A 13339-nucleotide genomic window follows, 5' to 3' on the forward strand; every position below is an offset into this window, starting at 1 on the left:
TGTCAATTTTAGCAGCATTTGATTGGAATTTGCTCTGTGGCAAAGCTTGGCATTTCTTCTTATTGGCCAATTAACTTCCTGTGTAATAAGACTGGTTGTAGTTGTTGGGAATAGGGCTTGAGGTTTCACTGCTAGAGCCTCGTTAGTAAGATAAAGGACTTAAAGTACCCAGTAAAAGGCAAGCTGCACAGTTTAAGAGAAGTTTCTTGACCTTGAAATGTTGTCCTCAACAACAGGCAGTGTACTAAGTTACAGAGAGGGAAGACTTACTTTCCCATAAAATAGGGTACCCTTGTCTAAGACAATCCAATAAAGTGCAATGGGAAATATGACCTCACACAGGAGGAGAAAGCAAATCTAAGCTGTAAAGTATCGGTGGGATCTAGTCTGCTTCTCTCCATTCCTCATTCTAGCTGTGCATCCTTTTCCCACTTATTCCTTTCTTGAAACTACTCATGTAAGGAGCCAGAGCAGGGATTCAGAGTGACAGTGAAGAAACCCTAGGCTACAGAAGCCTGAATCAAAACCACTATGTGAGCCTCCAGCCATAGCTCAAATCAGGCATTCAGATCAGGAACAAGCCTTTTAGTGCTTTGGCCATTGGCATTCACTGAGGAGAACAGGGTTCTATGCAGACATTTGATTGCCTGCTGATTTCTAAGAGGTACTGTCCTCTGTTATTGCCTTCCAAGAGCCAGCCTTTAAGGGAGCCTCTCAGAGGTGTTAAGGTCAGTGTGGGCCCCTCCTCACAGCACTGATGCCTCACAGATGGCATCAGCTCCTAAGCTTACTTATTGAGGAATGATCTTGGTATTGGTGGGTGGCATGTGATAGTTGCATACATTTATTCAACAAATATTTATTGAACATCTGTTATATGCTTGCTAGGTATTGAGATGCCACTCGGAGCCATACATTGACTCTATCTTTATGAGGTTTACATTCTAGCAGGAAAAATATATTAAGTGTATGGTTACCAAAAATTACCAACAATTATGATAAGTACAGTGAAATAGAAATACACAGTGCTATGAGATACTATAGCAGGAGGATCTAATCTACTCTGGAGCATCAGAAACGGCTTCTCAGAGGGAGTAGCTTGTGAGGTTTGACAACAGTGGCCACAGAACTTATCATCCAAACTGAAAAACTTCAGAGAAGATACCACTTTAGAAAGAGGGTGCCATTAACAAGTACCCACAGCATAACAGGCACCAACAAGGATTTGGTTACTGAGCTATGACCTGAAGGAATAAAATCAGGAAGACCAAGAGGAATCTGAAAATACTCAACATCTTCTCCTGGCTGGGACCGTTGTTTTGAATTGATCCTGGCAGACTTTTGGCTCACTGAGTGAGGACTGTTGTTCTATGCTTAAGGAATGAACTATTCATTGATTCAAGTCTAAAATGTTAGAACTTTTGCTTATATTAAATTATTTGACCATTCTTAGAAGGAGGCCACCACTTGCCATATCAGAACATTCCTCTAAGATCACAAGACTATCAAGAATTCAATTAGAATGGAGGTCTTTGTCGGACCAGTTCCCCAGAAATGCATTCCAGAAGATATATTTTGAGTTGATACATGTAAGACCTTACTCTTACTGGTCAGTAAGTGAGAAAAGAGATCTAGAAGTATCTTGAATTGTTGACTAGAAGACATCCACCAGAACGTGTGCAATGAATAAACAAGGCTTTCCTGTATAAAGAAAGTTTGGCAAAAAATGGGACAGCAGATAAAATTGTTTGCTTGCAACTTTACATTGTGGGTGAACAGGGAACTTTCAAAGGAGCTGCAGACTTGTATTACCACTGAAGGTAATTCAACTGCCAGCCACAAGCCAGGAAAGAACCTCTTAAACAGATAATAAGTATTCCTGATAACTGCCAAAGGGCCTTGATATTTCACCAAGCTGGAAAAGAAAATAAATTTAAAAACTCACATCTTACTCATGTAATGCATTAACTCCAGTTCACTACAGAGAACATTTCAATTCCCACTTCTATAATTATACACCCGTTCTTCATTTGTGAGGCACCCCTAACAACACACACACCCACCTCTATATGCAGTGAGGACCTTATAAACATTATTCTTGCTTTCCTTGTCCTTGGGTTTGATTTCTCTATTTTTCAGCAAGCTATTAGATGTCATTAATGCTCCCCATAATTTCAATAGTTTGTTCTTTGGACTAGGTTCAGGCATTGAAGTTAATGTCAAATTGACATGTTTTAGCCTAAACAAACATTTCCTATCTTTGAATGAGTTAAGAATAAGCATGAAAAAGTGTCAAAAATAAATGAACTCAACATTTAGCTTACACACAGTAAAAAGGTATATCAATTATTTGCTGGTAAGTGAACAGATAGGGCAGAGCTGATAAGCATCTAACTTGAAGTTTGCTTCTCTGCTTCTTTTGGCAAGGAAAGAGAAAATCTTTATTTGACTACAGTTAGGATGGTTTTCAATTTTTAAACTGGTTTTTTGGTATGCCAAATTCAACACATCTTTAGACCTTATTAACTACCTGTTTGCAACTGTATCTAACATGTTAAATTACAACCAGGTGCAGTAAAACCTTAAAAACATTTACCTCTGGGGCCCCCCTAATAGAAAAGAATATTTATTGACTCTTCTGAACATTGGAATAATGACAACAAGCAAACAGAATTAATATAAATAGAAACTTCCGTGTACTTACTGGTCAAGTCAGCCTAAAATTAAACTCTTGCAGTCTTAAAACTTAACCTTTAACATCCCTGCATAGCAAACACTAATCTCTACTGCAAGGCTCTAGCTAAACCAGTGGCTGTCAGTTTTGGTAAGTTTAAGCATTAGCTGGAATATTTATTGAAAACCACATTCCCAGGACCCACACACTGAAGGTCTGAAACAGGCCTCAGGAATCTGCACTTTCATCTGTTTAGGTGATTTTGAAATGACAGTTCAGGTACTGGATTTTTTTTTTTTTTTTTTGAGATAGAGTTTTGCTCTTGTTGCCCAGGCTGGAGTGCAATGGCACGATCTCGGCTCACTGCAACCTCCGCCTCCCAGGTTCAAGTAATTCTCCTGTTTCAGCCTCCTGAGTAGTTGGGATTACAGGTGCATGTTACCACATCTGGCTAATTTTTGTATTTTTAGTAGATACAGGGTTTCATCATATTGGTCAGGCTAGTCTTGAACTCCTGACCTCAGATGACCCAACCGCCTTGGTCTCCCAAAGTGCTGGGATTGTAGGCCTAAGCCACTGCACCCGGCCTCAGGTACTGGACTTTGAGTATCACTGACTGCTATGGTTTGAATATGTCTCCAAAACTCATGTGTTAGAAACTTAACGCCAAATGCAACAGCGTTGGGAAGTGGGGCCTACTGGGAAGTGTTTAGGTTACGAAGGTGGAACTCTCATAAATGAATCAGTGCCTCTTTATAAAGGGCCTCTGGAAGTGGTTTCTCTCTTTTTTGCTCTTCTGCCATGTTGAGTACATATCATTCACGCCCTTCCATTGCCACTGCGTGAGGTAAGAAGCCCATCATCAGATACCAGATGCCGGCACCTTGATCTTGGACATGCCAGTCCCCAGATCTGTGAGAAATAATTTTCTATTCTTATAAATTACCCAGTTTATAATATTTTGTCATAGCAGCACAAAACAGACCAGGAAAATGACCTACATCATTACAAGTAGGAAAGAGAATTGTATTCTTCGTAATACTTACATCTAGACACATGCTAAGTGCTATATATCATGTTAAATCATTTAATCTTCACAAAGATGTCATTTATGAAATATTATTGATTATATTTTACAGATTCAGAGAGTTTAACAAACTGTTCACCAAACTATAAATATCAAGTTCCAAGTAAGAGGTGTCAGTTAGATTCTAAAGTCTTCCCTTTCCTTTCAAATGCTGTAACTCCATATATCAAAGCAACACAATTAATTGCTATTTAAAAAAAACTGTTCAAGGATAAATTTACATTACAAAACTTTTCAGATTCTTCAGATTCAATAAACAAAATTATTCCCTTCACCAAGCCCTCCTGTATTAGAGTTTAATAGCAGTTCAGACTCTTGCCCAGTGGTCAACTTCTCAGCTAATCAAAGATCTTGGTTTAATGTAGGACAAACCAGGCCCCCTGTGTCCTTATATACCCTTTTGCACTTTTCAGGCTTTTTAGACACATTATCTCATTTTATTCTTCTAACAGCACTAATAGATCACACAAAATAGATGACATCTTTGTCTGTGAATACCAAAAATCACAACAGGGTTCTGACTTTGCTCCTAATTCAGGAGCACCATCATCTCAGTCCTTTCACTCTCATATGCAGAATTTATTTGAGCTGCTCCCCTGCCCTGTGAGCTTGGCAGTTTTGTGTCCCTGTGTAACCTCATGACTGCAGCCTTCATCCCAGGGTGCCAACCTACTCAGCCAAAGATGACATTAACAGAGGATCTGGCTGAAATGCCTTGACATTATTTTTCTCTGGGAAAGGTATGTAATTGCAGAAAAATTGCTCCCCAATTATTCAAATTTAAACATTTTATCGGATGGAAATGATATCATTTACATATTTTGTTTCCCAGTTTAAAATTGTGGTTTCAAATCTTTTGTGCTTGTATATCTGAGAGTTATATTAAATTTAAAATAGCCGGGTGTAATGGCTCACTCCTATAATCTCAGTACTTTGAGAGGCCAAGGCAGGAAGATGGTGGTGCATGTCTGTAATCTCAGCTACTTGTGAGGCTGAGGCACTAGAATCACTTGAACCTTGGAGACAGAAGTTGCAGTTAGCCGAGATAGTACCCCTACAGTCCAGCCTGAGTGACAGAGTGAGACTCTATCTCAAAAAAAAAAAAAAAAAAAAAAAAAAAAAAAAAAAAATTTACAATGGCTAACCCTGGATCTATTTGGTAACAATCTCATTCTAATGTATACCTTTACACAGGACAACTGACTTTTACCAGAAGCCTTTTAATGATAACATTTTAGAATTCAACAGAGCCTAGATCTGGCAAGTGCTTGGCTGGCAGAAGTGCAATGTATGGTGTGTTCAAGAAGCATCAATTATGGCTGACCGACCTGACCCTGAGTTAAAAGTCAGCACGGAGAGAGAAAAAAGTAAGTCATCCTATGCCTTTCAAATACACACTGTAATGTCCCTTCTACTTCCACTTTACAAATACGTAAGGAAATATGGGTTGGGGAGCATGTGTATGTGTCCAAATGTACTTCGCAAAAAAAAAAAAAAAAAAAAAAAAAAAAAAAAAAAAAAAAAACAAAAAAAAAAAAAAAAAAAAAAAAAAAAAAAAAAAAAAAAAAAAAAACCAAAAACACAGAGAAATTATTACATCATTAATTAACAGTGGTGTTTACCAAAACACATAACATTTGTATGTCAATTTAAAGATCTGTTAGTCTATTGAGGAGTAGTTTGTAACTAGGTAAGTTTATTGATAAGCTAAAATCAAATGTCATAGGATCCTGGTCTTCTTGGAAAGACTGCAATAGAAATACAATCTGATGTGATTTTCATATTTTTATTATAACCCAGATGTACAGTAATTCAGAGCATTGCTGAATTTAAATTATACCATCACATCCTCAACAATAATGATATAAATATGAAAGGAACAGAGAGATGAGCAAGATATATGACTAATATTGAACAATAAGGTATTAAGCTTTTCCTTTAAAAATTAGGGGCAAATTATTTAAAATATTAGAAAAGGTAGCAAGATACTTGATAAAGAATAGTGTGAACTTGCATCTGTCTTCCACACCCCTGCCTGTTACCATTCCCAGTAGCTAAATCAACTTTAGTCAAGGTTAACTAACTCCTTTATATTGCCACAGAGGAGTCCCTTGGCTATACAATTTGCACTTTAATCCTCTGGAAATTGCAAGAGGCCAAATGAAATCCTCACATTCAGCCAGAGGGAGGAGAGAAGAAAGCCATAATTCAGAAGTCCCTGTAATATATTATGAGAAATCTGTCTTTTTTTCAGTGTCATTGCCCTGGAAGGTAACCTTTCTTGACCCTAGCATTTAAAAGCTAGGTTGGTGCATGTCCAACATCAGGGTCACGGCCATTTTTCTGCTACTCAGTTCATCTTGGAAGTGAAAGATAGTTTCTTCTCCCCATCAATCATTACCAAGGTAAGTGTCACAGTATATGGGTGCATAAGGTAAAAATAGATGAATGTTAATTGGCTCATTTTATAGCACCAATTATAATGAACAAAAGGCCTGGAGCTCAGAGTTGGAAATTGAAAGTTTCCAGGAAGAATCAAAATATACCAAATTCTCAATAACTATTTCCTTATCTTCTGATATGTGCTAAATTGTACTACTAAATGTCAACTATGATGAGTATCCTGGGAAGCAGGCTGGAATTGTGAACTGTTCGTCTACCAGAGTCAAGATCCCTGGCTCCACCACCAGGATGAGCAGGATAATGGGCAGATCATTCTGTTTGCTTTCATACATCTGTTAAAGGTAGGCAGTAACACCTAGCCTATTTACAGCACAGATATATTAGAATAATTCAGTATAAAAAAGTGTAAAATCAGTTGGAAACAGTTAAAAGTGCTATTTAATTATAATGTTACGTTGACAAAAATGTGACTGCTAACATCCCCAGAGAAATTTAGGTTAAATTTGATATGTGGATTGTTTATTGGTAAACATGGTAGAATCATGAATAAGCCATTATTCTATTGAAAACAATGCAAACATTTACATTAACCTCTTTTACTCAAAGGGTGATCTTTCTCTCATCCATTCAAATAGTACTGTCTAGCCAGAAATGAGTTTATTTTTAACACTGTACAGGAAATAGCACCTCACATATATGTCAGTTTCAGTCATGCGGTCATGATTAATAATCATCATCTGATAGGTAGGGTGGAATGATGTGAACATGAGATTTAGGGGTTATCCATGGATCCATATCTGTATTCTGGTGCTTTCTAGTTGTGTGACATTGGGTAACCTTCCACTACTTGACCTTCAGTTTCTATTGCCTGTGATTGTAATAAAAATATTTCTCACAGGGCTGTTGTAAAGATTAAATAAGAAACTGGATGTAAAAGGGATTTGTAAACTGTAAATTGTTTTTAAATATTGTTATTATTTCTATATGGATAAAGAGGGCTCATAAATATGCCGTCTATACACTTCTCACACTCAATTTCCATTCTACTCACTGTAAGTGAAGTCATTGTCCCCCATCTCGTGCATTCTTGCCTTTCTGCTTAGTTCACATGCAACAACACTCTCTCTTCCTATATATACGTGAAAAAATCTTGATGATCTTCTCTATCCATCTTTTAAGTCCCAACTCAAACACCACTTCCTCTCTGAAGCCCTCCCTGATTATTAGTTTCTATATATTAGTCTCCATATATTGATCTCTTTTCTAATCCTATTGTTGCTTGAACTCTCAACGCATTTCTTTTTGCTGCCACTCATTTACCATTTACCATATACACATTCTTTTTCACAGTTACCTTTACAAACAAAGTTTATACATCTTATCTCTACCATTAGAATACAAGGTCCTTGAGATTAAGGAACATGAGTTAGACCTTTCTAGTCCCAATGTATCTAGGGAGGTGTCTTATAAGTAGTAGTAAATGTGTGTGACGACTGATATAAATGAAATAAATGAAAATGTAATGACTAATACAAAAATTGGGACAAATATCTATTCCATGTAACAGGAAGATGTTTTTAAAAATAATAATATTACATTCCAAAATGATTTTCCAGTGGCAATTTGCATAGTGTGCCATTTCAGTGCACATGTTTAACGGAATTATCAGAGGAGAGACTTATATAAAACAACCCATTTTAGGATTTAGAAGGCTACCGCAGATTAAAAAGTAAACCAATTTCTGTTCACGGGGAGACAAATTTAGGAAGCTGCAATCTACAGTACCTTTGGGAGGAATCTATCCATTATTGACTAAATTAAAACATGAATTGCTGATGAAAAAGAATAGACTCAAGCAACTGGCTAAGTAATAATGAAAAATAAAATAATAAAACTTGGCTGAAAGATAATTATAGTCTACATTTCAAATAAGAAATTATGAAATAAAACCAAATAAAACAAATTACCTTATATAAGCAAGCGATCCCCTATCTGCCAGCTCATTTGCCATGATAATGAGAACTTGTTGCATTCTAGTTACCTAAATTATCATATCTACTTCCATCTACATATAAATATACATCTAAATGTAATGGAAAAGAAATGGTTGATTCCATTACTGGATTTCAGGAGCTAACAATTGTTACAATTTAGTTAAGTGCCAGACACCATGCTGGGCACCCTTACAAACAATTTTGAATAGTAATAGTTTACAAACTATCCTTTGAATAGTAATCTTTTGAACTCCTTAACTGTTTATCTCCTTTATCACTAATTTAACAATAATTCCTATGATATTTTATGATGTCTCTTCTATCATTTGCTGGAACTACTATTCTGTTCTCATTCTGCCATTTGTTCATCATTTATTCATTCTGGCTAAATACTTATTTATTGGCTATTACATGCAAAGTACCATTTTAGCTCTAAACATAGAGTAATGGAAAAAGTCCATTACCCAATGGAGTCTTCATATTGTTACTCAATTCTGTGCACTGAGTAGTCAAACTAGATTGTTAGTTTCTTGGAGGCTATTTATTTAATTTTATTTCTTTGTATCCTCTGGTGTCTAGTACAATAAGTAGTTAATTCAAATTGGCATGCAATATGTATGTTACTTCATTTTAACATGTTTTAAATATCATTATTGGATTAAATGACATTTATTCCACTACTTAAAAAATTATAATAATATAACATCAAATTCTAATTATCAAGGGAGGACTTGAGGGAAAGTCTAATAAGTCACTATTCCTCACACTACATGTACTTCCTGGTACCCCAAAAGCTTGTCCCCATTGAAACACAATTATTAACACAGATTTCCAGGTTTGGTTTCTGTTCTAGTTGGAACAACATCTGTGTTTGTAATGGCAATAATGTAGCTAATTGTGAATTTTTACCATGATTTTCAGTAACAGAATAAACATTCTCTTGATATTTTACAGGACAAGACTATGAAGACTATTTTTAAAGTATTTTGATAAGACTTGGCATTTGAAAATATGAACTCAATTTAATATGAAATGGATGAATTTCATTTACAATTATAGTTGTTTTAGTTTGAGCTGCTGTAACAAAAGTAGCTCAGATTGGGTGGCTTAAACCACAAACATTTACTTCTCACAGTACAGGATGCTGAAGGGTTCAAGGTCAAGGTGCCAGCAGACTTCATGTCTGTTGAGGGCCCACTTCCAGGTTCATAGGTAGCACTCTTTTCACTGTGCCATCGTATGGAAGCAGTGACAAGGGAGATCTCTGGGGTCTGTTTTGTGAGGGACCCTTTTGTAAAGGGACTCTTTTGTAAGGGAATCACATTCATGAGAGTTTCACTCTCATGATCGAATCACCTACTAAAGGCCTCACCTGAATATACATTGAGGGTTAGGATTTCCACAAATGAATTGGGAGGGGGGAATAAACATTTAGTCCATTACAACAGTTTATATGCCCACTCTTCTGTTCAGTTTTCTCAGTCAGCCAGAAGCTAGGGTAATATTTTTAATCCCTGGTGTTTATAACGTCAGCGATTAACCGATGTTGTTTTCTCCATGAGGCTTTGAAAGGCAGCACAGCATAGGTTAAATGCATGGGTTCTGAGCCACGGTTTCAGACAAAAAATAGGTTCCTCTCTTTGGGACTTTTATGAGACTTGTTTTACACAAACACATATAAACATTGGTATGTTGTTATATAAATCTTATGCATAAGTGCATGAGTATGGAAGCACAAAAAAAAATGGCTTAGCCGCATTACCATTAAAGAAAGTCAGATGTAGATAGACACAAATAACATGAAGGCTGGGAGCTGGGAAGGGAAGGCATGTTTGCAGAGTAATGAAAGATGAAGCCATTCTGTTCTCAAAAATCAAAGAAGTAAACTGTTAACACTATTATACTGAATCCCTCAAAACAACATAGTTATTAATCTGTATCTGTTTATATTACACATAAAGAAACCAGAAATAGAAAGTTTTACTAATGTTCTCAAGTTCATACGATGATTTAATTCAGGATTTGACAATGAGTACAAAGCTAGATGGCCAACCAAGGACCCTCACTAATTGTAGTATGAGGAAAATAAGGGCCCTTTTGAAGAGTTTCCAGCTCAAAAGCTTTTAAGAGCCAAACCCTTTGTATGTGTATAAAGATGTGTGTGTGCATGCATGTGCCTGTGTGTGTGTGAATTAAAAATTTCATAGTTGAGAGACCTGTGGAAAATATAGAGCACAGTAACTCAACAGAGTCATTGACATTTAATATTGTTCCTTCCCTCCCTTCCTCTCTGCCTCCCATTCTCCATCTCTTCTCCCTTCTTTCTTTCTTTATCACTAAGCTGATTAGATAAAACAGACCATTTCAAACCTCTGCTTTAGGATGTGTTGCAAATATGTTAGTAAACATAAAAATCCTACAACTTCTACCATTGTGGATTCACTAAAACACATTCAAAGAATTAAAAATTTGGAGGTTTGGCAGTGTAAGATTAGAGACATGTAATCTTTATCCTTCAACTATCATACATGTGTTTGACTATCATATTTGAGTTGTCTTCATCCCTCAACTATTATTATTTTCTGTTCATTAAACCTCTTAGCATAATTCTAGCTTAATAATCCATGCAATGGTTTGAATGTGGGGGAAAATAATATTGCTTGATCAGTATCATCAGTATATTCAAGCAAAAAATTTTAAAAATCAAGTATTTCTATTTCAAAATAAATATCTTACGTAAAATAAATTTCATTTTTTGGCTGGGCACGGTGGCTCACACCTGTAATCCCAGCACTTTGGGAAGCCGAGACAGGCGGATTATGAGGTCAGGAGTTCAAGACCAGCCTGGCCAAGTTAGTGAAACCCCGTCTCTACTAAAAATACAAAAAATTAGTTGTGCATGGTGGCGTGCGCCTGTAATCCCAGCTACTCAGGAGGCTGAGGCAGGAGAATCGCTTGAACCAGGGAGACAGAGGTTGCAGTGAGCCAAGATCACAGCATTGCACTCCAGCCTAGGCAACAATGGGAGAATCATTTTTCATTTGATTTATTCTTGATTGGGATTATTAGCATAAAGGTTTCTGAGAAATTGTACATAACTCAATTTCTAGGTCTTTACCTCTCTCATCCTGAAAGGCTTCCTTAGGCCAACTTTGCTTACTTAAATGCTTTCCTTATTTCAAGACCCTGTTCATTCAGTGGACTTCCTCAAGTCTCCTCGTCATCCCAAATAAAATGGTTGGAGCCACAGAAAAGGTAAAGCAGAGACAGCCATCAGCTGTGCCCACAGTAGCCCTCAGACTTGTACAAATAAACACAGATACATGTTTAAAGAACAAATTATAAAACTGGTTAATCATTAAACTCAGGGTAACACATTTTCAGCCTGCACAAGATACCTAGATGTTTGGCTCATGCCTTTGCTGCAGGTCTGATTTTTGGATCAGAACATGCAATTTCTGTATAACTGATACACAGATGTATATATTGTCATTCAACGTTTTTTTTTTTTTTTTAACCATATCTTGAACCTTGGAGGAATTATAATGGGAAACTTCATTTTCGAAACACCCACAAGTGAAATAGTGCAAAATTCATATAAAACCAGTTACAACATGTGTCTTTCAGGGTAGCTCACTCCCTCCAATCTAAGCTACAAATCAACCACATTAACAAAGGTCGGGCTGCATCTTCCCATTAATTTGAACTCTTTCTCTATTTGCTTCCATCTGTGAGCAAAGAAAACATCTCCAATCCCTAAGGGGCGCCTCCCCAGCATTAGCTACTGCTTTTATACCATATTGTTGATATGGTAGTTAGGAAAAAAATGCAGTGCCTGAAACAGGTATTTGCATTCCTATCTACATGAAAGGGCTGATTTTTTCTTTCATGGGACTTAGTGTTTTCCAGAACACAAAAGATCCATGCTTAGCCACAATATTATATTTTGCATTTATAAACCACTCATCTCAGTTTCTCTAAGATCTCCTGCAAGTCCAAAGACACTCAAGCACTTCACCAAAGAGATTCTCTGTTCCTGTTATCAAGTATTTTAATACAAGATAATAATTACGGTTTAGAGAAATGCTAGAAAAATGCAGGAAAAGCTCCCAGGTGCCACTTAGCTCTCCTTCCTTGCTGCATTCCCTCTCCCACCCTATCACTGAAACCTGAGCCAGCCAATTAGATGAACAGTTTGACAGTCATTCCTAGATGCATTACAATGTCTGCATCTTACTGCAGGACTGTTAGGACTGACAATTCAATTCCAGTCTGGAATCCTACAACAAAGACTCTCTCGTCTGGTTCTTGGAAGTCAGAGATTCTCTTTGTTCATCTTTGAACCTCAATAAATATGCATTTATCCTGGAGCACTCAGAAGGCTTAAATCTGTATAAATAGATAGAAACATAGAAATTGTGACCCTAGTTTAGCCACTAGATGACTCAGCTGGAGTGGACTCTTCGGCTTCCAAGGACAGCTCACAGAGTTGCTCTCTCAGAATATACCTTAAATTCCCAATCACAGAGCAGGGTGCCCTAGGAACCATTCAGTTTCCCTCAGCCTGTGAACAGCAGAGTTTTACCTTGGCAGGTTGGATAATCTACAACACTCTTTCATATGTCTGTCCTGTTATAAAATCAGCTCTAGTTTGTACTGGGCTCTGGAAAGCATTAGAGCCAAGAACAGGATCCTGAAGCATGTATTTCAGAGATAATTACCCTTTACTAACAACAAATACATGGCATACAGATTCCTCTGAGGCAGTAACCACTTTTGTATTTATAGTTATTAAAAGAAGGTAAAACAAGAAATCTAGGGCCACCTCATTTCTCATATAATATGTTCTCCTTCGCACCTGACAGACAAATGAGGACAACATGAACCATGAATCCTCAGGAAACCCAGTCACTAATTTTTTAAAGTGGAGTAAGTCTTAAGTGTCAAGGGGTTTTAAGTAAAGGGAAAATTAAACAGTTAAAAGGAAGTTATGCTTACCACCTGCTATTTACTGGGCCTTGTGGTATGTTTTTTTCTTTTTCATACATTATTTTACTTCATGAAACCCACTTAATTTTTTCCTCATAAACATTTGGGATAGATATTTTTACTAATATTTTACAGATTGAGAAAGTTGATATAAATTAATATCAGTGTTAGTATCTGAGAGAGGTTACACAA

The 13339-nt window shown here is 36.7% G+C and overlaps 1 protein-coding gene across 16 annotated transcripts in view; it reads right to left on the bottom strand.

Annotated features, from left to right (window-relative positions):
• The window catches only part of NRXN1 (neurexin 1), a 1133364-nt gene that overhangs the window by 802871 nt on the left and 317154 nt on the right, over window positions 1-13339 (bottom strand). Inside the window, exons 6-7 of one of the 16 annotated variants that reach the window (XM_025353839.1) lie at window positions 10729-10740; window positions 5160-5175 (exon numbers count right to left, since the gene is read on the bottom strand). The exons of the other annotated variants lie outside the window; for them this stretch is intronic. Coding sequence (XP_025209624.1) covers window positions 5160-5175; window positions 10729-10740 — 28 coding nt within the window. The remainder of the gene's footprint in view (window positions 1-5159; window positions 5176-10728; window positions 10741-13339) is intronic. 16 annotated transcript variants of the gene reach the window in all.

Source organism: Theropithecus gelada, chromosome 13 (genome assembly GCF_003255815.1).
Source record: "Theropithecus gelada isolate Dixy chromosome 13, Tgel_1.0, whole genome shotgun sequence".
NCBI lineage: Eukaryota > Metazoa > Chordata > Mammalia > Primates > Cercopithecidae > Theropithecus > Theropithecus gelada.